The sequence below is a fragment of the Megalopta genalis genome, chromosome 13 (genome assembly GCF_051020955.1).
Source record: "Megalopta genalis isolate 19385.01 chromosome 13, iyMegGena1_principal, whole genome shotgun sequence".
Lineage (NCBI taxonomy): Eukaryota > Metazoa > Arthropoda > Insecta > Hymenoptera > Halictidae > Megalopta > Megalopta genalis.
In genome coordinates, this window is record NC_135025.1 from 7,317,115 (window position 1) to 7,343,886 (window position 26,772).

At 37.2% G+C, this 26,772-nt stretch overlaps 1 protein-coding gene across 1 annotated transcript in view; it reads left to right on the forward strand.

Moving 5' to 3' along the window:
• The window catches only part of LOC117224241 (octopamine receptor beta-1R), a 125,786-nt gene extending 100,377 nt beyond the window's left edge, over positions 1-25,409 (forward strand). Inside the window, exons 3-4 of the mRNA XM_033477030.2 lie at positions 4,433-4,654; positions 24,907-25,409. Coding sequence (XP_033332921.2) covers positions 4,433-4,654; positions 24,907-25,213 — 529 coding nt within the window. The 3' untranslated portion in view covers positions 25,214-25,409. The remainder of the gene's footprint in view (positions 1-4,432; positions 4,655-24,906) is intronic.
• Positions 25,410-26,772: the final 1,363 nt, after the last annotated feature.

Consider the following 26,772-nt stretch of genomic DNA (forward strand, 5'->3'; position numbering starts at 1 on the left):
CATTCTTAATTAGCTTTTTCCTCTAATGATCGTGCTCGCGAGCGACTTTCAACCGTGATGCTTTATGAACTTCAGTTAAACAAAACCGTCGCTTCAATTTCTTGCGTCGGATGTCCCTCGCTCGTTTGTAGAACGCGACGCACATTCCTTTTTGTGTGTACACCAGCTACTTCGGCAATTTGTCTTGCCGTTCCGTTAAAGTTCGATGCAACTCGTGAAATTGCACGCTTATCACGTTCTGTTTTGTTACGAGGGTCTTTCAGTATTTTTTTCTTGTCTTTTGATTTCTTTCGGCATATTGTACACAGCACGACGACTTCTGTACAATAATTTAGCTATTTTGGTGATACAGTAAATTCTCCCTAATTTTAGGGAGAATTTTATTTTATTATTATTATATATATAATAATAAATAATAATAAATAGTAATATATATATAATTTTATATATTATATATTATATATATTTTAATAATTTTATATATTATATATTATATATATTTTAATAATTTTATATATTATATATTATTTTATTTTATTTTATTTATTAACAGTAATTTCTCCCTAATTGTGAGATCGTGCACAAAATTGGACAATTTTGTAAAAGGAGACGCGATTATTCAGGGATTTTTATAGTTACTGATTGTTAAGGTATATCAAATAATCTTGAATTGTCGTCTAGTTTTGAAAATGCATTTTTATTGCAATGTGCTCGAATATACTGAACTTGACCAGGATGTTTGGGATGCAACAGAATTGAAATACAATCCACTACGATATTATTTGAACTTTCCGGTTTCGGTTTCATTAATCAAATTATCAAGTTGGTGCATACGAAATTCTGGTTTTTTATTACATCCGTTTTTATTACGTCTCTTTCACCGAATTATTGTGCATTGTCAGCGTCGACATTTCGCTAAAAAGAATTTCATCAAAATTCTGTCGTTTATTTTGAGTTCTGTAATTATTTTATAAGCGGAATTTTATTCATTCGAAAGAGCAGAAAAGTGTATCAAAGAAAATAGGTCACACTTTGACAAATAAACATCTCTGAAAAAAAGATACGAAGTTTTTACTTTTCACATAAAAATCTGATATTTCGTACGCAACAACCTAATACCTCGATCTTGTGTGGAATTTTGAGTTTGATTTTCGGCACTTAACGTGTTAAATTCATTCCATTTCATCTAGCAAAAATTACTCGCTTGTTTGCTCTATAATATAACGATTAAACCAGTTCATTGATTTCAGAACAAAAGTTTATTTCCAAATCGGCATACAAATTGCATAAAATCACAGAAACCTGCAGTTTCCGATCGAAGCTTCGAGTTCCAACGACGTCGAAGTATCTCAAAGTCAGTGGCCACATAGGGCCGCGGTTTTCCTTTAGCTCTGAACTGCAAACGTTATTCGATGGATCAGAAGTTGCATGTTAATTCGATACACGGCTCGCGAGCTAACTTTTACGGCGTATCGGGAGAGAGAGAGAGAGAGAAAAAGAGAGAAAGAGAGAGAGAGAAAGAGAGAAAGAGAGAGAGAGAGAAAGAGAGAGAGAAAGAGAGAGGGAAAGAGAGAGAGAACGAGAGAGAGAGAAAGAGAGAGAGAGAGAAAGAGAGAGAGAGAGAAAGAGAGAGAGAGAAAAAGAGAGAGAGAAAGAGAGAGAGAGAACGAGAGAGAGAGAGAGAAAGAGAGAGAGAGAAAGAGAGAGAGAGAGAAAGAGAGAGAGAGAAAAAGAGAGAGAGAAAGAGAGAGAGAGAACGAGAGAGAGAGAGAGAAAGAGAGAGAGAGAAAGAGAGAGAGAACGAGAGAGAGAGCGCACGATTCCCTCGATAGCAAGGTTTCCCCGGGGCCAAGAAATCGAATGGTGATTCGGAGGCAAATTGGAGCTCGCGGTCGGGATGTAAAAGCAATTTTCCGAGGAGCTAATAAAAGTTGCCACGATTGCTCTCGCGGCAGCCGATCGCGTTAAACCGTGTTCCTTTGACGCGGGCAACACTGAAAGCAACGCGCGTCGCGAATAGTTTCGAAAGCCACGCCAGCGCATCCTTGTTTCAAACGGAAAAGTCTTAGGTTAATGAAAGGAAACTCGAACGGCTTGAATCGTTTATACGGCGGGCACTAATTCCCGCCTACTCTGTGACAAGTTCTAATTATGATCCGCGAACTTTGCACCGGGATAATGTATTTTGTCATGCTGGAAAGCAAGCGGCAAAGTTCCTCGGCAAGTGTTAATCATGTTAAATCGTCGTTATTGCATTGGAATTAGAAAAACGTTTCATTTTAGGGACGAAAATATTTCATTTCGAAAGCAGCATTTGAGATTATAAATATTAATAAATGTTTCAAAATAAATCTGAGCAATTCATGCACTGATATATACTGTTGACGATTTATTATTGTGTTAATTATTTATTATTAATTATTAATTAGTTATTATTTCATAATAAATGTAAATTGTATAAGTTTCCACAGCTATGAATGAATTGTACATCGCCACATCGTTATCAAAAATATGGAAATATTTAATTTTTAGTTGTCAAGTATTGAATGAAAATTTTCTTTAATTTATATTATTATTGCAGCTTTTTATGGCACGAATGTATAAATTACTAGGCATATTAATTATTTAGAAACTATAAACAATTATCTGCTTATGAATTTGGCTTCAGTATGTCTAATCACATTCATATGCTAACCATTGTCTGACTTATGGTAGACACATACTACTGATAATCTTAAATGCGCACTTACTACTTTTACGTTTAATATTTTGTAGCCTTGCATATGAAGTCTAAGTTATTTCTATTGGACTTAATAATATTTTACACTATTTAATAAAATAGTTTTTATTTTTACTACTTTCTTTACTATTTTTGCTATTTAATATAATTTTAAATATCATTTAAATGAACTTAATGCAATTTTATGATCCCTTTTAATAATAAAAGGGTAACACGTGAATCATTTGTCAATGAAAATATTAATATTTTATTCTTTGCATATTTGATAATCCTGTTAAATTTTTCACGCTTATCGGATTAATAATTAATCAAACCATTGAAATATGCCAATTCAAACAGATTATTAATAAATTGTCGATTCCTTTTCTATACAGGGTGTCCTAAAATTATGTTACCTCCGGGAAATTAGGGGTTCCTGAGATCATTTTTCCTTTACAAATATTTTCTTCGAGACATCGTTAACGAGTTATTAACGAAAAAACAACCGAGCCAACGAGCGGACAGAGTAATTCACAAGTAATTATGTGAATGAATAAATAATTTGAACATATTAACGAGAAATGCAATTCGTTAATTATTAGTAACACATGCTTCATAACGAAATAACGAGAATTATTTCGAAAATGATTGAAAGCAGTGGAAGAAGACGATGTAGAATTCATCATAATAAACATTATCCGTTAAATAATTATAATCATCATCCTCATCGGTGCCCGTTAAGACAACGTTACTAACCTTCCCGAATACGTGTCAGTTTTATTTCGCTTCAACCATTCAATCTGAGTTTAATGCGCATCGGAGTCTCCATCGCATTTAATTAAAATTCATGGCGGAAGTTCTATTGCAAAAAGTAGCCTCGTTTCTTTGTCGCATTTCAGGTTCCAATTTATCAGTGCATTCTCTTAATTACAAACAGTGCTGGCTAAAATACATGTACAATATTTATTCCAAACTGAAAGCAACAGCCGACTCATTCTATCCTAAATTAACGTAAAGCTTTTAAACAATTTTTAAGCGTATTGCAAACAACGCTATAATTTACGCACTTCCATTTGTTTATTTCTCCGAATCGGTATGCTTAGAAGAGCTGCGTAAATTATAATTATTACATGTTATGCGATAATTTAAAGATTACGTAGCAGGCCACGATCAAAACCTAATCTTTTGTAAATATTATAATTATTTCCTTTGCAACTTTATATCGAGTTCTACGCGTACATTAATTACACGTCGGCACGTGAAAATGAGATACGCGTGAAATGGAGATCTCTGTTCCAAATGAAACGAAAAATTGCTTTTTCGAAATAACGCAGTTGCAAAAATCGCAAAAGATTGTATTCGCCCATCGCAATGCCTCATTAGCATCTTCCCATTATTATTTTCGCGAAATTCGACCGTGCCGGCCCAGTTTATCGCACAGTTTCACTCTTTCTCTCTCTCTCTCTCCGAAGGTAATCCGTCGTTAGAGCAAGTTTCCGGGATGCAAATGCCACGTTCCACTTTCGTCGAGAATTCGGGCGAATTTCGTCAAGTTGACGAAAACGGAAATGAAAAGTTCGGTATCACGCGAGTCGTAACTGTGCGGCCGCGGTAGCCAGTGATCTATAGTAGACGCGCTGGCAGATACAGTTTTCCCGGAGTTAGGAGCGAACCGAGCCGAAACTTCAACGAAAATGGGACGCTTTGTTGCAGGAGCAAAGTGGCGGCGGCGCTTTTGAACAAACATCTGCAGATCAACGGCATTTCCGCCGGTCTGACGTCGCTGCCGACGGTGGATCAATCCTCGCCGGATCCACAGCCGGAGGATCCACCGATCGCCAGCAGCAGTAAAATGAGGAGGGAACGAAAGGCTGCCAGGACCCTGGGAATCATCATGTCGGCGTTTCTGGCTTGTTGGCTCCCCTTCTTCCTTTGGTAAGCAACGTTTCCAGCAATATGTACCCGCGAATCTACAGGGTGTCCCAAAAATGTCTCGCAATCCGAAAGTGGCGGGTTCCTCGGGTCATTTGAAGCAATTTTTTCTTTTACAAAAATTTTCTCCGAGGCACCGTTAACGAGTTATTAACGGAAAACAGTGACCAATGAGAGGCGAGCTCGGCTGGCGCGAGGCGACCGAGCCAATGAGCGGAACTGGGCTTCGCGCGCTGCTTGTCTGGGCCGCCTCGCGTCAGCCGTACTCGATTCTTATTGGTCACTGTTTATCGTTGATAACTCGTTAACGGTGCCTCGGAGAACATTTTTGTAAAGGAAGAAGTTGCTTCAAATGATCCGAGGAATAAAAATATATAACATATACATTTATATATATAATATGTAAATAAAATATAAATAACAAATGATAATAATAAAATATAAATATAAATAAAGATATATAACATATATTTTTATAAACTGATAAATAAATGTATATAAAAATAAAAACTAAAATTCTGACTAACGTCAGAACTGACTCCGGCATCCAACGCTTTAGTTAATCAGCGATTTTATCACATTTTCAAGCGAGTAACATAACTTGACCATTTCGAGATATTTTAAGTAGCAGTCTTTACGATCGTTCCGAAAAATTTGTCCGCGCCCAGTGTCGGACGATTAAAAAATGCCATAAACTCGCCGAATGCGCGGTGTGATAATAAAACTTTCTGGCAGCAATATGAGTTTGCATAGTTTTACAGGCACGTAAACAAGTTGTGAATATCAAACTGCGTTCTTCGTTTTACGATCGTTCTATCGGAATCGTCGTATCGGAATGACGACAGCGCGGCATACTAATTGCAGAACACTGTTCAACGGAGTATGTCGCTTTCTCGATTATCGCGTTGTTTTTCACCGGTTCGAACAGAAGAGAACAGAATCCCGGCGCGACTGACTTTCGGATAATTAAGAAAACTCATTTATATGTATTAAACGAGGAAGCGGCCGTTTAGCGTCTGCACACCGGGCAACTACTTCGGTGCTGATCGCATTAAATCAGTCGAAATCAGATCGATACCCTGCGATACATTAATCGATAATATTGAATCAAGTTGAAAATAGTTAATGCACGGTCGTAATGATTTCGTTCGACGCGCGCAATTTATGTCATTTCGACTGCTAAACAAGATGTGGCGTTATGAAATTATGGTATTCGGTCACGGGAACTCTGATCTAACTATTTCATATTAAACGTTGCGTTCCGCGCGATGCTGATTTGAAACTTTCGTCGTATCAAATATCATGTAGCGGTGTTATACTTAACTTCGAGCCTAATATCATTCAATTATGACTGCTAATAGGTCTTTTAATGACTCTACTGTATCCTAAAGGAAACTTCATCATCTTCGTTCGAAGTGATAGCCTGAGGTTATTGCATTAAAAGTACCGAACACAACTTGTTGTTTCGTAGATGAAACCGCTGTACGAAATTTTTGATTATTAAAATTTAGGTATTTCTAGTTGGACATGCGTGTAATGAAGTTTTCGAGAAAGACGTTCGGAAGTGAAATAAAACTTCACGCAACATCTGCTAATATACAGGGTGTCTCGGCTAAAGGAGGCCGCCTAAGTGCCTCTGTTATTTTTGGCGATATCGAAAAGCTTTATGAACTAAAGTTTTTCAGTTCAGAGAGATGTATTAGGGGGGCCGGAAAGTAATGTCGTTTCTGCGCATATTTATCTGTTTGAATTTAATGTAAGCAAACGACATAACTTTCCGGTCCCCCTGATATAATGTGCACGTAGTAATTTTTTCGCAGCTGGAGAATTTTCGGCGTTCGCCTGTTTACGTCGAAAATTGATTAGTTTAGCAGATACTCGGTGTTATGTTCCGATGAAAGTTAAATCGAACATCATTTACGCTCAAAGCAGAAAACATTCTCAAACACGAACCTCTCCTTCTTCTCGGAGTGGCCGCACCAGAACCGTCTGCAGATTCTCAAAACACGAGATTCGCGCGAAACAGTGTTAAATTGCTGCGTCCCCGCGCGAAATTCTAAGGAGAACACAGCTTACCAGGAACCCGCAGCAGCTGTTACGTCAAAAACAAAGCATAAGCCCGTATTACAACGTAATGCGAAAGCAGCCGAATAAACCGAATCCAATTACGGTGTTGCCAAGCTGCTGCTGCTACTGCACGCTAATTCCGGACACTTCTGCAGCCTCTGCATTAACTACGAAGGCTGGCATTGTTTTCGGTAAACATTCGAATATCTTATCTCGAAATGATCCGTCGCATTCAAATGCGCCCCCGACAATGAGCCGTTCACCCCATTCGCCGTTTTGGAAGAAACAAAACCGACTCCCGGCTCTTATGTTCTTTATTTTCCATCGAAAACGGAAGCACTAATTCCTGTACGCTCGCGACTCGAGGCTCCTCTCTATCTAGCAGCTTTCTTCGCCGTGCCTTTTGTCTTTTAAATGTTCTCTCTCTCCCTCTCTTTCTCTCTCTCTTTCTCTCTCTTTCTCTCTGTTTCATTAGCTCTCTCTCTCTTTCTCTCTATTTCACTAGCTCTCTCTCTCTCTCTGTGTGTTTCACTATCGTTCTCTCTCTCTTTCTCTCTCTCTCTCTCTCTCTATCTGTTTCACTATCGTTCTCTCTCTCGTTCTCTCTCTCTTTCTCTCTATTTCACTAGCTCTCTCTCTTTCTCTCTATTTCACTAGCTCTCTCTCTTTCTCTCTCCCTCTCTCTCTCTCTCTCTCTCTCTCTCCCTCTCTCTATCTGTTTCACTATCGTTCTCTCTCTCTTTCTCTCTGTTTCACTATCGCTCTCTCTCTCTCCCTCTTTCTCTGTTTCACTATCGTTCTCCCTCTCTTTCTCTCTGTTTCGCTCTCTCTCTCTCTCTGTTTCATTATCATTCTCACTCTCTCTCCTTCTCATTCTTCTCTCCCGATTTCTATCTCTTTCCAGCTCTCACTGCACCTATCTTCATCTCCCTCCCTCCCACCCGTTGTCCGTCGCTCTCCCTCTTCCTCCGCGGTCTCTCTCTCTTTCTCTCTCTCTCTCTCTCTCTCTCTCGAGAAAAAATCGAATACCAAGGGTGGGAAGTAGGTCCTCCTCCTTGAATGGAATTTCGATGGGCCAGCCTCGAGTACTCGAGCACTTTCGATATTGCGATTGCATCCCGAAATTTCTAAGGGTTTGAAGACGCGACGGGTGCCGAAGCCAGGGGCGCGCGGGGGTGTTGCTGGGCCCGATCGATAACCCGTCTCATGGAGAAAGAAGCCACTGTGCTGCTACGATCTCAAGTGGTTTGTACAGGACTCGACTCGTGCGGACACACTCTTGTGCACGACGTTCGAGGCTTGTTTCGAAATATTGCAACTGCAGTCGATCGCGCGACACCATTTTCTTCCCGCGGCTTCGCGACTATTTTTTTTTTGCGGGTCAGACGGATTTCGCGGATTCACGGAGATTCTCTCGATCGTTTCCGTTCGGTCATTTGATAGACGATTGCTTGTAATTAGCGAGTTGCGGATTTTTTTGTAGGTTTAAAATGTTCTGGCTGGAAAATAACGGATAGAAGTTGAATAAATATTTATGACCTTTCTGATCAGGTTTAATAAGTTGCGGCTAATGTGGAATGGAAGTTTTTAACTCTTTGAGGAGTTTTTATTGTTTTGTAATTTGTTTAGACTCTCGTTAACGGGCTCGATAAGCTACTTTTAATGAAGTTTTATACACTTTCTGGCATTTTTATTGTTTTGCGTTCACGATTAAAATATTGCATTTATTGTGTTGCAGAGTGTGGATATTTATGTAAAATAGAAATTGTTTTAGTCGATTGTAACAGCAGAAATTAAATCAACGTGTATTTGCTCTTGTACTAATTCTTAAATTGAAAAGGAATTAATTTTTTGCATTTCACTTATTTATTTATGTTGTAAGTGCATGGAATATGCAGTCTATTCGTAACCTAACGAAAAATGATCAGGCAAACGATACGCATATATCTTTTGAACTTTTTAAACCATTTTTTCCTACGATTTCTTTTTACAGTTATATGGAACACAACGATTTTGTCTTTAACAATTACCAACGAGAAAAAAAGTGTCTTTACTTACTGTACATTTACATATATTCTAATGTTCAAATTACGACGACTTCATCGTTTTAACCCTTTGCACTCGAGTGGTGACTCTGAGGCACCACTAAAATTGGTTACATCACGTTTTAAGATAATTTTAATGTTAAGAAAGTTTAGATTTAAAGAATTGTGAAGAGTGTAACTGTCGCGTGGGTCCCAAAAGTCAATTTCATATACGTAAAATGCGTTTTGTCATATAAAAATACTATAAGTTAGAAAAATGATTTTAGATTTACAGATAAAATTGCTTCGAGCGCAAAGGGTTAATATTTGTACTTTGAATTATTATAATGCCAATAGCTCCCTCAGTTCAAAGTACAATAAAATCGTGACAAAAAATTGCGAATCACCTTTCGAAATCGCGTTGCACAAAGGAAATTCGCTTTTATAACGGTGCATTGAAAGAAATCTCGAGAAAATGCTTTTTTTTTTTTAAATCCGTCGAGTCTTTCGAAATTAGAGTAATTAGTAATATTTCAAACGAAGGAAAGCTGTTCCAATTTCTCGCTCCATTTCAGAACGAAAAAGAGACTTTAAAAAAGCTCAGTTCTGGAATATAAAGGTAACGGCTTCGCCCTTTAAAATGAGCACAGGCAGAATATTTCCAGATCTTTTTATACGAAGTTACGCAAGTTCAAAGGACGACAATTTTTTCGGTCATAATTCAATAATACTTTCATTATGTGCGATTTCCGTGCACGTGAAATTTGACGGAAATTAATTAACGCGACATTGTAGAATCATAAAATCCGGTCACCGAAATAACTATTTCGCGAAAAAACGGATTGCAGCTTTACGACACATAGTAATTACGAAAGTGCATCGTGTTGCTGAAGTCGTTGTAAGTTTGACATCTCTGTAATTGAAACATCAAACAGACTCCCCATTGAGCCGCCATACGTGGAGTAAAACCAATTAGAAAATAAATTCTTCAAAAGAAGAATGCCCTTTACACATTTTATTTAAAATCGCAGAGGCGGTATTCAATGATAATAGTGCTTAGAATAATCTAATATTTATTTTTGCTCAGTTCGTCCTCAAATTTATTAACATCCTATTGTTCTATGTCTCACTTACGTGTTCTACCATTTCTCAAGATTATTAAGGCTCGGACGGCGGGACTCGGGTCGATTTGGACCCAGAATTAGGCGAAAAGTAATCTGAATAATAATTAACGATTCTAACTCGTTAGATGTTATAACTAATCTATCTATAATTTAATTAGTTACTATAACTAATTAATAATAATTTAATTAGATACAATAACTGATTTATAATAATTTAATCAGTTGCAACCACTAATCTATAATAATTTAATTAGTCACAATAACTGATTTATAATAATTTAATTAGTTACAGTAACTATCTTATAATTTAATTAATCATCATAATGAATATATAATAATTGAATTAGTTATTGAAATACAATAATTGATTTATAATAATTTAATTAGTTACAGTAACTATTTTATAATTTAATTAATTATCACAATGAATATATAATAATTTAATTAATTATCGAAACTAATTTATAATCATTTATAATAACAAACCAGTCATAATCGTTAATCATTAATCAGATTACTTTCTTGTGTTAAACAGATCACAATGTCACATGCTTCTAGTACTTCAACGATGTCACCTAAATCTCAGATTCGGAAATTCTCCGGTCAACGTTCAGCGTCCGCTCAATTTCGCAGACTATCTCGTTTTCTATTATCCGATGGCAGAAGTTTTATGTTCGCTGGATCTAGTCACGCCATGTCGCACCGGTGACTTTCAAGCGTAGACATCTAGACCGCTTGAGCGTGGAACAATGACGCTTTGAAATGAAAATTCGATAAACAAAGGGATCCGAGTCGGATCTGGTATGCGGTGGCGTCCGTGTACCGCGATAACCGGGCAGAATACATTTGTCAGATTTGGTAGGACATTTCCCGTGGATCGTCTGCATACCAGCATCGGTAAATTGTGCTTAAACCGTCACCGGTATGCGAGCAGCAGAAATCATTCGTGACACATGGGAACTGACGTGACAAGCATTGCGTGCGCATGGAAAATTTCGTCGGTTCCATATAATTTCGCGAGCTGGATGGCCATCGAATGAAATTAGTCCAGTTCTAGACAATGGTCGCCCACGATCTACGGCACTCGGATCCATAGGCGAAGTCGATCTGTAACAACGCATGATCGAGAATAGTTTACTGACGTTTCTACATTCTTTTAATCATCCTGCTACTTGAGAATTCGTCTACTCAACGTGTAAGCTAGAAGTACCTATTTATGGAACGCTTGTTATTATCGTCGATTTTATTACAATTAAGAGCGTTATTCTTGGATATTTATACTACGGTTCGACAGATCGATGTTTCTAGATAATGCAATGAGTTTTGAAATATTTTTTAATATGAATAAAAATTAGCACGAGCGTGTACCTACTGAACAGAGCGTCCCATTTGAAGTAACTTTTTCCTTAGCGAAAATTCAATCCGCGGCTCCGTTTACGAGTTATTTACGAAAAACACTGACCAATGAGAGGCGAGCTCGCCTGGCGCTAGGCGGCCGAGCCAATCCGCGGAACTGGGCTTCGCGCGCTCTCGTTGACCGGACCGCCTCGCGCTAGTCAAGCTCGCCTCCCATTGGCAGATGTTTTTCGTTAATAACTCGTAAACGGAGCAGCCGATTGCATTTTCGCTAAGGAAAAAGTTGCTCCAAATGATCTCACCTCTTTCTGACTGTTAACATAATTATGGAATTTCCTGTATATATTCTTTCAAATATCTGACATACAGGAATATGCAAAGTGTATGTTATATTTTTGTCGAGCACTGCTCCAACGAAAACAAAAGTATGGAAATTTGTCAAAAAACGTACGCGTGAACTTCGAACCGGCTCGAGGGGTTGAAAGATGATTCATCATCATCGGCCAGCGGACGAATGGTCACCGGGCCGATAAAACGTTTCGCGATGCCTTTTTAATAGTCCCATCGGGGCTTTACGAGGGATGAAACCGCTTCATTCTTAATTCGCGATTCAGCCGCGGACGGTTTTTCCGGCCGGAATGACCGCCAGGGAAAGCGGCTTTCGACTATCAAGGGGAATTATGGATCATTTCTAGGTTTCGGGTAATGGCCCGCCGCGCGGTATATTGAAACAAAACAGGCCGCGGCCGTTTTCCGTATGCAAGGAAAACGTACTGTACGCGAACCGTGGATATCGGTTGTAGATTACTTTTCACTTCCTGATGGAAATGTCGGTTTCAATTTGCACCGTACACCGATCCCGATTATGGACCATTTTCGTCGTGGCTGTTTTAAAGAATTATTATGGAAAATATCGCGGTGGTAATGTTGAAACGCGACCGGGATTATTGCTCGGAAATTAAAGAGCGCGCGATTGACAAACGTGCGGTAATCAATCGCTACCGACGGATCCGTTTTATTAATCTTCGGTCGGTGATTTTAGGTATTTTGTGCCCAAACGTAGTAATGAATATTTATATTTTCAGAGTGAATCGTTTACAAGCACGTAATGTATTTATGTTTATTTATTTATATCTTTGTGGTTGAGTTTCGGGAAATCATAACTAATTGCGACCGATAGATATATTTTGTTGGTTTTTAGTTCGCGATTTTTATTGTTTAGGGTCAATACATAGTCATGAGTAATCATATTTTTAGTATAAATCATTTACTATTACGTAACGTATTATAATTTATTTATATTTTTGTGAGTGAATTTAAGAAAATTTAGTAGAATTTTAGTTAAGCTTTATTACATCAAAAATAATCCAAAGGTATAGTAAATTAATCTAAACTCCGAAATATAAATTATCAAATGAACATAAAATGAATATAAACCGTCCGGTTTAAAGCACTAATAAATAAGTAAAACATAAAGCATGAAATAAATATAAAACATAAAGTATAAAGTGAATAGCAAATATTTTATATAATAGAAATAAAAATACTTTAGTAGCTCAACAATATCAATATAATTGAACAAACCATTCATATAGAACGATTGTTGATGATTTATATAAATTACAAATGAATTTCAAACATCGATACTAAATATGAAATATAGGATATGATTGTATAATTTATGTATACGGATTATTAATTGCAATTTATACTCTACTTGATACATAATCGTACGTACATAATTTACGTCATTTGAGTATTAGTACCTCGGATTTATGATCGTAATTATAATTATTTCACTGTTGAATTGTTTCACACATCGAAGAGAACGAATAAAACTCCTTCTGAAAAAGAAATATTAAATACTTCTAACAGCAGTCATTGATTATTTAAGATTTCCTGTACATGTTTTTCTATATTTATTGAAAGTCAAACTAAAAGTACAACGAACAGAATTTATACGCAACGTTTAATCAACTCGGTAAAACAATTAAAAGCGTGTCGAACGATAAAAGTCATCGCTTAACAAATAACTACTAATAAACAAACCGCAAGAAGACGGAATAATTTCGTACATAATTCACGAATTTGCAAATTTCGCAGACTTCAGTCGCGCTGCATATTCCACAGACTCGCAAAAACCGTGAAACATAATTTTCGTCGAACAATTAGCAAGTTGAAACAGCGGCGCAAATTTCCCGGGTTCCACCGCGATTCCGAGTAATAAATGTTGTTCAATTCGACGAAATTTTGTAATCGAACCGTGATATCAATCCACCGCTTGCTACCGCCGTAACGAACACGTTTAAACCCGTCGGACATTTTCAGAAAAAAAAGGGTCGCGTCGCAGATGTTTATCCCTCTTTTCGACGAGAACTTTTAAATCGCCAGACTCGCAACTTCGTTTTCAATTTGTTCCCGAGTCATGCGACTAATGACTTCGCCTTTGAGATTAATCTGCGATTAACGTCTCTGATACGAAAATGCAGCGGTCCCGACGACTGTTGCGACAGGCCAGACCGTGCAGTCCGAGAATCGATTCTGATTGCCTCGAACTCCGTGAAACGCGGACGTTGCTGTACTCGTAACAGGTTATCTTAGAATCCAGAAGCTTTCCGGGTCACGAGGTTAATCCCATCGATAACTAGTAACGAGGTAATGGGTCGTGTAACTGGTACGAACGAACTTTACCTTAGTGACACCGTGAAGGTCCGATGGTTACCCGGGACTGGTTTCTTAACACTTAACGGACCGGTCACGTAAATTTACGGGTTTCCATTCCGACTTCCTAGGTCTGGGCCACGTAAATTTACATTTCTCCTTGAATTTTTATTAATGCTTTATTAATACCTTATTAATATTTATAATATTTATTATATTATATAGTATATATAATATAATTATATATACTATTATTATTATTATATTATATATACTATATAATATAATATAATATAATATAATATAATATAATATAATATAATATAATATAATATAATATAATATAATATAATATAATATAATATAATATAATATAATATATTATAATATAATGTTATAATATTATATTTTTATATATTTACTATATTATATAGTATATATAATTATTATATTATAATTAACCCTTTGATATATATATATAATACTATATAATACAGTGATATATATCACTATAATATATAATATAATTAATCTATATAATCTATATAATTAACCTTTTGCACTCGAGTGTCGACTCTGAGGCGCCACTGAAATTGTTATATCACGTTCCAAGACAACTTTCATATCATCAAAGTTTAGATTTAAGAAATCCAAATGAAAAGTGTAATTGTTATACGAGTCACAAAGCCCAATTTCATATGCATAAAATGCACTTCTTTATACAAAATAATAATTCTAACTATAAGTCAGAGAAAAATTATTTTAGATTTACAATTAAAATGGCTTCGAGAGTGCAAAGGGTTAACATATATATATATAATCTCACTAAACCGGAATCGGGCATTGTTCGAATTAATTCTTTTCAGGCGAATATTTTATTCGAATAACGTTCACCGATTATTTGTCAGAAATTATTCCATCTATTTACTCGAATAAATTATTCGCTTAATTCTCTGTTCGAATAACTTATTCGAAATCAGAAATCTCGCAGGGGTTGGGGGTTGGAGAGGGACAAGACGCGGGCCAAACTACTCGAGTCGCGGTCGATCGCAACCGTCGTCGGTTTATTTTCTGTTGGCCACAAGCGTTGTTTTCGTCTCGTTATAAACTTAAAATGTCGAGCGAATAAACACAATAAAACAATATTGCCAAGGGTCTCCGCTAGTCGTCGAACCCCCGTCATCCTCCCTCGCTGACAAAGTTGAGACAATCCCAACGGATTGTCTGGTCATGCATCAATGATCGATCGAAATGCAACAACAAACTTTTCGATGGAACCATCCGAAGAAAAAAGGAATATCGAAGGAATAAATCGACGAACCATGAGAAAAAGACGCATTATATTCTGTGACCTTTATTCGAATTTTTAAATAATTCGATTTTATACGAACCGTGAGAAAAAGACGCATTATATTCTGTGATCTTTATTCGAATTTTTAAATAATTCGATTTTATACGAACCATGAGAAAAAGATGCATTATATTCTGTGACCTTTATTCGAATTTTTAAATAATTCGATTTTATACGAACCATGAGAAAAAGGCGCACTATATTCTGTGACATTTATTCGAATCGATTATTTCGAGTACACATATATTTATAAATTTCTGTACGAATAAATTTGTGCTCGAACGGATTTTCATAGGAATAAAATCTCATCGAGATAAATTTTCATTCGATCGCATATTTATCCGACAGCGTCGAATAAAGTCGCTTATGCGTCGTCCAAATAAATGTTGCCCAACGCTGCGCCGAACGCGTAAGAAATGTCCCGCGAATTCACCAAAACACTATACCATACTCCGGCAAGGTCTGGAAAAGATCGTAAACGATATAGAGTTCGCGCGAATCGCGACTCCGACCGCAAACATTCATTTCCCAAGCGTTTACGGCCCGTCGTCCCATCGAATCATGCGAGGCCATCACCGCGCCGGTTTCTCTCGTTTGTTTCGTTCCATCTTCTTTATTCCTGTGGGAGTTTTTCTCCTTACGCGACATCGCATTGTGATTCCGTACACGTCCGTCTGGAACTGGATGAAACGTCGAGGAAATCCTGGTCATTTCGCGGGGAGTGTCGCTGCCCGACTGGTATTCGGCTGAGATCGTTCAAGGACGTTTACTTAGTTGTACCGTCCAGCCGCACCATTTATCTTCATCATCTTCGTATTTTTATTGTTTTCGGGGACTATGGGGAGAAAGTGTTGCGGCACGGTGTTATTCGATTTAGCCAACCGTTTGATTAATGGTCTTCACTCTCACTGGCGTTTCCTTCGGAGCTTTTTGCGAAGAAACGATTTTTTGGCGGCCTAGTTTTGGTACAGCTGAGAGAGAGAGAGCAACAATAAATTAAATTGATTGACATGTTTCAGGGCCTTGCGTTCAGTAAATTATCTGATGTTAGTTTTTGGGAGATTCGATGCTATGTGTGCTGTTTGGTCGTTAACTCGTACACCGGGGTCATAAGTGACCCGAAAATTGTATATTTCTGTTTAATATTTTAAAGAAAGTTTAATTTTCGATGTTTTATTGTTTGGTACACTAGCTGAGAATAATATACGATTTGGAATAATATTAACACATCGTTTGCAACTTTCCTTTTTTCTTTGTTTATAAGAATCTTTATTCGCATCAAGATTACAAAAAGTATTATTAATTTGCTCTCGAATTAATTGTAAGTGTTTTTGACTATTCATTTTCCCTCGTATAAATATTAAAAGTATAGTTATAAGGATTATTTATTCCTTATTTTTTCACGCAGAAATCACCCCCTGCTCGGTTGCACTGCGAATTCCGGCCCACCCTGTATACAAAATTTCGATAGTTTTAGTATTAATGTTCAATAGACGATGCAAATATTGCGACGAAAATGTTAAAAAATTCTCAATAGACATTTTCTAATTCTTTTCGAGTTCTTACATAGATTCTCGAATTTCTTTCGAACTCTGCTCACATCCTATTGACATGCGCGACTAATTACCGCACTAAAAAAATTTAATAACTATTATACAAACATTTACAAGAACATGTTCTTGTAAGGGTCAGCAGATTTGCAAATCCTTTTGAAAATCAGGGTAAACCGCGACGAAATTTCGAGCACGTTCCCCGTGAAAACAGCGGAGAAATATTTGAAGGGTATTAGGTTAAGGGTCCGAATGACCCGGCCTTCGCCGGCAGCGGGCGGAAACGGACGGACGTGTCCCTAAAGTGAGATTTTTCTCTGGTTGTCGCGTTCACGGGGTGCGGACGCGCAAACGGGCTCCTCCAGCTGGGAAATTCGTCTGCCTTTCCTAGCTCCGGAAACAAAAGCTTAGGACAGAATTATTTCTTCGAGTGCCGCGGGAAGGAGGGGCGGGGTCGGTCGTGGATAAAGGAGCAACCGGAGAAAGGATGAGAACGCTCAAAGAACGTTCCCGTGGATCCGGGTCGACAGGAAAATGCCGCCATTCCGCACTCGCCGAGGTGTCAGACCGTGTACGTTTCGCTTTATTAACTCGTCCGTTCCACGCTTCCCCCCTCGCCGACCGCCCCTCTTGACACATTCAACGAATCGGGCGCACCAAGTCGAATATCCGCAGCCGGGGCCATTGTTTTATACTTTCGTCGGAGCGCCGCTCGTCTATGACCGACGGGGATTTTGCACGATAATTAACTGTGTACTTAGCGATGCTTCTCGCTGAAATTCCATCCGAATTCGGCGAAATTTTCCTCGACTTTCTGTCAAATTTTTGCACCATAAAAATTGTTACTTAAAGTATGAAATTGGAGCTCGTTCGAGAATCGCGTTGAAAGGAATCTACAATGTCGCTTTAAGATCACGCTTTTATGCACGGATGATCATGGTGTTAGTAATTTTTCGTTCGTCAAAAATTTGTTTGCAAAATTAATTTCTACGGATTTAAATTCAGCATACAAAATGCTATAAACATATATTTTCAAAAATTTTCCTTAAAAATAATTGGTAATTGATTCGCATATCATTGCTCTCTCCCCTTCCTCCCCTTAAATGTACAAGGAAATCCATTGAAAAAATTTTCCAGATGTACGGATTCAGATGTAAAATATATTGAAAGAATGTTTGATCGTTATAGTAAGTTGTAACAAAGAATTAAAGAAATAATAAAATTACAGAAAATGAAAAACAGTCAACAATTATTCGCATTACTATTTGACATTCGTTTATATTATTATATAATATATATAATATTATTGTATTGCTTGAATAACTTATTCGAATAAAAAATTATGCGAATAAGTAGATCGAATAATGTATGACGAATAATGAATAATTGTTATTCGAATAAGATATTCTATTAAATGAAATTTATTCGGCTAATTGTTTTAGGTAAATATTTATTCGAAACAATCAAATAACTTAACAAAAAAAGCAATTAAGTAAACAATAAAATGCCCAACTCTGCTACAGGGTCCTTTCGATTGCAATTAGAAACTTCTCTTGACACCGTCCAAACAATTACAGAACTGGATACATACTTTCATTAAAACATTAATCAGTTATGCACACATTGAAACTATCAGCACGGTGATAATTATCTGAAAATGATCTGCACCGTGTTATTATGAACATTATCAAGGACGAAGCGGACGGACGTTACCTGAAACTGTTAATTCAAAGCTGTACAGGCAAATGTTCCCTCTCGAATGCAAGTTAATCAAGTTTGAAATTTTAGCTAGCCGCTGTTGCACCAAAAACTATCGTTACCCGGTTATATCAATTCCTAGGCGAGTTCAGTAACTTCTTTAAAACTGGATTAAATGACTTGAATTCTTTTTCAAATGTTAAAGGGACTAGTTTACTAGACAATGAGTAAAATGTTTTTTTTTCTTTTAATTTTGCTATTACTTGGAATTAAATATTACTTTCGTTATTACTTGCTGTTACTTTTAACTTTATCATCTGAAACTGTAGCGAAAATTTAAAAAATGAGTTTTCTAGATCTCGGTAACTAACAGGCATGTTGAAAATCTCATCGAGATCGATTGACGGTGTCATGAGTTACGAACAATTAACCTTTAACTGATGGCGTACGTCAACTTCATGTCTTATCACTCTGCAAAACAAACTATAAGAAATTTGATCACTAGAAGAAGGTCAAAGATTGTGAAAATCGCAGTTTTTTTAAATAATTAAAAAGTAGAAGGATCATATGTTTAAAAATACGATCACTGCTCACGAAAGCAACACGTAATTTCAGTAATTGTAAAATGAATAATTCGTAATTTTGACTGTTAACGCTAGTATAACTGAGCAATTAAAGCAAATAAGCAAATAATAAAAGCATTGTTAATTGAGAAATAAAGAGGCCATATTTATTGTGATATTGGTCGATTTTTATTTAAAAAATACGGCCATTTACACAAGAATCTAGAACTGCCGAGTCCTAAACGCGACTACTGCATATTGTTTTATAAAAATTACAAGGATTTCTTTGTTATTAATTTTCATACGCGATCTATATCACAACGTATGCTTGACCGAACAAGTTTATCTAAACATTTTCCACGGAAACATTTTTCTAATATCAGAAGCCAATCATTTGTGAACACGTTTACTTGTTCTACCAGCGTTAACGCTAACTTTAAAGTTACCGTTCGAAAGTCGAGCACTCGACACGTGTAACAACCTAATAGAATTATAGGACGATTCAATCGTTAGGAGACTGACGGGCTCCGACTCCAAACCGTGAGGCTACACAAATCCGTTAAAATTCGAGGCAAACAAGATCCTCGAAAATCTGCCCCTTTATTTGAGAGGAGGGCTCTCTTCGATACGAAATCGATGGGAAGGGGGAGGCAAGTCCGACAATTCTGAGGGATTGGGAAAGTTCTTGAGAGCACTTTCGTGGAGCCTCATTGGATGTCACGGAGAAGTCGTTTAATGAGCAAGCCTTCTCTTTCGAGGGTTCCAAAGGAGCTCGGAAACAGAACGGCGGCTTTGCTTCACGAAGAATATCGAATGAAAATTTTTAATCACTCTTCGGGGATACATGCTTCGTCATCCGCAGGGCCACAGGACGATCACAATAATTTATTTCCTTTTTCTATTTTGCATTGACAAATTGTAAAATCTGCTTGCGGAAGGGCTTTAATTTAACGTATGCTTTCATCATATACTTTATACATCAAGATATATGTATAATAATATGTTTAAATACTAATAACTTTATAAGAATAATAAGTTTAAGCAAGCAATAAGTTTCAGAATCTCATGAAATGATTAAATAAATAGATGGCGGATTTTACGCAGTTATAGAAAAATTGAGCAATTTTGTAGATCGAGATGAGTGATAAAAGCGAAAGATTAAGATTAATAGAACTTGAAAATGTCGATGTGTTACTCTGAATCGTTTAAAATTGTTAAAAAACGAAACAACGTTTTAGTCTCGTTATTTTGTAATTGATGCAGATAACATGCATTTTCAATAAAAATCTGCGATCTATACTTACAATTTGTGACACCATTTTAATCTTTCTATCGGAGGTTCGTTTATTAAAAAATATCGTTTTCATTGTAGCCGATAAAAATTCTCCAAGAAAATGAAAAGCAACGAAAAGAAAAATAAATTTACTTAGCAATCAACAACGCTCGGTTAACTCGGCGATAAAAGACGTTTACGACAGATCAAAATCAGAAACTTTACGCGGGACATTCCGGTTCTTCGTTACATCGAAATTAAATTTCATCCGTTGTTAATTGGTTTTGTCGGATGGCTAATAAAAATACGTTTATTGCAAATTACTATCGTCCTAGTAAAGTTTCCGGCGTTATTAAACACGATGGAACACGATGAAGTTGATTAAATCACAGCCTCTCGCAGCCGCACAGCGTCTCGAGCCGCAGACTCCAATTTCTCCGGGCCGGCCGTTTCGAAAACAATAAAAATTTAATAAAATACATACCGGACCGCACGCGGATCGTGTCAAGGTGACGCGCGAATTCTTTTTAAATTCGATTATTATTAAAATATTGAGCTGTGGAATATAAGATTTATACTCGCGTTGAAATATAACGTTCTATTATAAATGACCGAAAATAAAGTTAATGGCAGAAGCAAAAACAATACAGGCTTTTATTATTTAATCATTTATTATATATATATTATTATTATTATTATATTATTATTATTATTATTATTATTATTATATATTATATTATTTCATCGTTAAACAAATTAATCTTTTCGCAGATCATGTTTACCTTTTCGCACTCCAAATTAATTTTTTTATAGATCATAGTTTCCTATTATTCGTCAATTTACAAAATAATTAATATCAAATATCTTATATTAACATCGAATAATCTCCAATAATTGTTTATATATATATATATATATAAACTGTTATTAAATACCCAAAATGAATTTTATTACAAATGATTACTAAACTGTCCATCTTCATGCAAAATAAAAATGTATCGAATTTGTTGTAAGAAACAGGAGTAACTTGCAAGTTTTATCCTTTCTTTAATAATACTAATCGGTAATATAAAGTAGTATATCGACATTATTAAATGTTTCTAATCCTACTGTTTCAAATTACAGGCACTCGTGTTTGCCATAAATGCATAAAATCCGCAGTCCAGTGATTACAAATAAAAGAACATAACCTGCAACAGGACACATTTAATTTGCATAAAAGTGAACAAGGCCACCAAAAGAGGTTAGAGTTTTTTGTACAAAGGGGGAATCCCACCTCTGAGGGGATTAATATGGAGTGCGAGAAGAAGAATATGACCTAAAAGAGGATTAATTTTTTGTAGAAAAATCCTGTAAATATTCCCGGATCGTAGAATACGATTCTGATAACAAATACATAGAAATTAATTCGTACAATTGCTTAGAAAATTGTTTCACAGAAAAATCGTTATACCTCGATTGCGACCGCAAACAAATATAAAACAGTTTGTTTCATAGCATAAATATTTAGCATATTTCATCGCATGAGTGACGACGATATTAAACGAAGTCCGCGTTCGGACGATTTCAGCTCGGTGCTCGACTCTTTCTTGCTCGCACTCGCAGAAACATTGTGTGCACGCATTTTTTGTTGTGTTTGCATTCGTCGGCCTTACGTACTGTTTCAGATCAAATTGGACGCGGCGGGGGTGAAGGTCGAGCCTCGTTTCCGAGCGAGCGATCACATTTTTCCCTACGAGGATATCGAATCGAGGATACGGCTCCCTGTCCGTGCATGCCAACGCGTCATCCATCGTCTGTAAAATTCTCTTTTTTTTTCCCCCCTAGACTTCGTTCGCGTACCTGCTTGTAACTTCGCCGTGATGTAATTTGCGACGCGATCCGCCGAGCGGACGTACGCATACTTTTCTGCGACTATGATGAACCGTGTTGCACCCTTGGAAATGCGTTTCTGATGATTTTGCATCAATTCACGGAGCGAAGCTGCGGATAACTTGTTTTCGACGTGAAAAATATCTCGTTTCCTTCCTCGTTATTTTCACTTGTGTGCTACTTATTCGAGTTCCTTCATTCCTGGATGTATTTTTTTTTACTATGATCAATCCTATTACTACGAACGCGTCTCTGTTGCTTTCACATCAATTAATCGTAATCGATCGTTGATTTTCTACATAAAACACTGCTAGTTCCCTTACGATTTCAATTGTATTATTTATTTAATTTACGTTGCATAATTTGTGACTAATGATGCCAATAATAATGAATTATCTAGTGGATTTAAATGTTTATAATATAAACGAAATTTCGCACTACGAAAATAAGTTTCGAATGTTGAAGTTTACACCTCTATTATTTGGTCTTTTTTATTTACCGTTTTTGAGGAAAAGTTTATAGCAGAATGAATTTCAAACGATGTTATTTATTTCCAACATACAGAAATATTAAAATATAATAATAATATTATAATAATATATTATATTTTATATAATTATTATATTATATATAATATATAAATATTATATATATTAATATAAATTTTGTCTTTATTTTTGTACTTATCTTGCTTCATCTTCGAAATAATATGTTGAACAATTTGTAACAAATTGGCAAGCTTTAGTGAACAAAATTGTCTCTTTTTACGATTTTATCTCATTTATGAAAGAAAAGGTCACATAAATCGCTAAATCATGGCCGCCTCTTCTAGAAAATAGTAATATATTATGTATAAATATATTATGACAGTAATAATAGTAATATATTATATATATAAATAGTAATTATATACATATAAATATATTATAATAAATATATTATAACAGTAATATATATATATATAAATAAATATATATATATAAATAGTAAAAAATAGTAGTAATAAATAATGCGTTAACGAGAACACCGAAATCGTTTTCCCGAAAATCGCATTTTCGCGTGTGTTTCCAATTTCCATCCTCGATCGCTTTAAACGACTCTCAGAAGCTAAATTAACGGGAGGAACCATAAAAATGAACGATCTGCAGCGCGGCCCAGCGATACGAAAGCAACCGCGCTATCTCCGAGTCGTACAGCGTAAACTCCAACTTGCCTAAAACTCGAACTGCAATCCGGAACTTCCAGCATTCAGAAAGACAGTCGAAGGGGAGCGACACCGTAGTCGAGTGCAACGGCAAGAAAATTTCCGCGAACATGCGGCAAGAAGTTCGCCGCCGCGCTTATCCGAGGCGATATTTCAATCTCCGCGGACGTCTCGGAAATTCGCGGCAGAACCGAAACAATGAAACGAGCACCGCGAGAGACTCCGACGGTTTGAAACTGCATGCGCTCGTAAAGAGGAGGAAAGGCGGCGCTGCACTGCCCGGCTACGCCGCAGCGACCTATTTATTCGAATCACGTTGCAGGTAACGCGCGGAAACGCCACAGAAAACGATGGGACACTCGTTACCGATATCGCCGAGAAAAATCTCTGGGATTGGTAGCCAGGGGGAACTTGTGGATCCGCTGGATCTTCGAACCTCCCTTACTCGATTGCAACCGGGAGGACGTCGATAGACCTATTCATCCGCTAAAGTGGTGGGAATTCTTGCCACGGACGATGTTTCCTGCAAAATTGTCCGTTTCCGAGTTCGCTGAATCGGAAATAACAGACCGAGACGACACGATAGCGAACTGAATTGTTTATAAATGTGTATAAACATAAATATATATAGTAATTCTTGCGAATTCGCGGAAGGAGTTTAAACGAGCTAACTTCTCCTTGATTTTCCTTCAGCTTGTAAAAATGATGGACAATTTGGGAAGAGGAGACACGATTGTATTAATTAGTCGTATCTACTTTTCTAAAATTGCCCATTTTCGTTTACAAGCTGAAGGGAAGTTAGGAAAAACATACTGCATATGGATTTTCCATTGTTCTTAGAAGAAGGATATTTGAATGCGTTTTATAATTTTCATAAAAATCGTGCAATTAATATCGTGTTTTAATATTGTGATAATATAATTGATAATAATATAATAATACAATTAATAACGTGTATAAATAGAAAAGAGAATACTCAAATGAAATTTATGATTGTTTGCAGACATGTAAAATAATATGTCAAGGTAAAGTCAAAATGATAGCGGCTTTAAAAATCGTTAAAATTATTATTTATATTATTATATATTATATATATTATTTATACTATTTATGCTATATATATTATTTATATTATTATATACTATATATATTATTTACATTATTATATACTATATATATTATTTACATTATTATATAAATTATAATTATTATTTCTGCATTATTTCCAGAAGAATGAAATTCTCATTTAAAGATACACGTAACAATTTCTACAAAAATCCTGCATTTTAGAGTCAGCAGTCATGTGTAAAATAACCCTGAAAAGATGACACAATAGATAAAACACGAACAACAACAGCTTTTCAACAACAGCTCCTCGAAAACGTACGAACAAAAATGACGCGATCCCTGCATCATTTGTCTAATATTCCTAAAAAAAGAGAAACATGAACTCGCCATCGGACAAGTGTTCCGTGTCCGCATCTGACAGTTCTCCTAATTGTCTGTCGGCAGGTACATCATCACGTCTCTCTGCGACACCTGCGAGAGCAGCGACGCGGTGGTAGCAGTGGTCTTCTGGGTCGGCTACTTCAACAGCGCGTTGAACCCGCTGATCTACGCCTACTTCAACCGGGACTTTCGAGCGGCCTTCAAGAAGACCTTGGAAAGCTGTTGCGTGGCGATAGGGCCTGTCCGTGACCTGCACCAGGTGCACAGGAAGCAGGACCTGGTGCACAGCAACGCATCCTCGGAGCTGCACGTGAACAACCAGCTGAGGGCCAGCGAGATGACGAACGTGCACATCGAGGCTTGCATCTGAATCTCCGCTGGCCTAACGTTAAAACGCAGACGCTGGCGTCTTCTATCAATCGGGACAATCGTCGAACTAACACTGTTCTGTTTTCGTTCGTGTGATCGCGTGTTGGAGAAAGTGAGAAAAAGAGTGAGTGAGTGAGTGAGTGAGTGAGATAGAAAGAGAGAAAAGAGAGAAAAGAGAGAGAGAGAGAGTTAAGAAAGTGTCCGACGGCCTGTTAGCGGGTCAGTGGCGGTGCAGTAAATTCTTCCTAATTGACGCTCGGCTTGGAAAGAGAAATGGACAATTTGGACCTAATCGAGCCTTGCCACTCATGTTTATAGCTGCCGATTGTCAGCAACTACAAAAACGAGCAGCTAGGCTCGAATAATCGTATCTTTTCTCCTCAAATTGTCCATTTCTGTTTCCAAGCCGAGCGTCAATTAGGGAGAATTTACCGTATCTCGTATCGCCAATTAGTCTAAAGCTTCATTCGACGGGAACACGAGTGTCCGGGTCTCTCGTTTCAGCCTAACGGACTTGTTTTTCCGAGGCTTGTTTAAACTATAATTGGCCGCGGGGACTGCGGTGAACAACGTGACTCGATTAATCGAAATGGCTTGGTTGGTTCTGCGAACGAAACAGTTAATCAGAAATGATTTTTGCTCGATAACCAACGTTTCTACGTTCATCGATTCACGTTGTTCACCCCGTAGATTTGCAAACAGGTAAAATTTAACTATCTGGGGTTCGCAGCAATGGACATTTTTTTGCGCGATTGTATCTTCGAGACGTACAGTGATCCACGAAAGTGTTCGTACAGCTTTCAAAACGCGATCACTTTTTTAAAACTGGACCTAAGTGACTTGCATTTTTTCCAGAGTCTCTTATCTTTGTTGTCGTCCCAGGTAATAATAGCAAAATTAATCTTCTAATTCTTTTATCACCTGAAAAGAAATTCAAGTCATTTGTTTGAGTTATTAAAGAAGTTATTACCTTTTAAAAAAGGTGTACGAACACTTTCGCGAGCCACTGTACCCGCAATTCTTGATACCACGCAAGTTCGTTATACTTTCACGGTGCTGAAACAATTCGAACGGGGGACGGTAAAGCGAGTCCTCGCAGTTTTTTCTCCAGCATCTTGATGCAGAAGGGAATGCACCCCGTCGAAATGGCGAGCAAATAAATTCGAGCAATCGTTGCAGGTCATTTCGCAACGTTGTGTCGGGCATTCCATCGAAACAATTCGATTTCGGCGGACCCGAGACCCGTGGAAATGGGAGAATTCGCATTAATTTCCGGGTCATTAGTCCTCTTTATCTTCGCCGGTAAGGCGAGCGCGAGTCGCCGGCCGACGAAATAATCGCGTAATAGCGCCGATATCGATCTCGGTAATCGTCTTACACGAGCCAAGCGACTTGATTATATACGAGGAATACTGTAATTACTTGATTAGTTCGAGCGGGGCTCCGCGGTGTAACGAAAGCTGGGAGACCGATTTGCATACGGCCGTTCCGTTCCCTTGTTCCTTAATCCGCCGAGCCAGCAAAAACTGTGTCAACGTAGTTTCCGTCGGAGCGCACCTT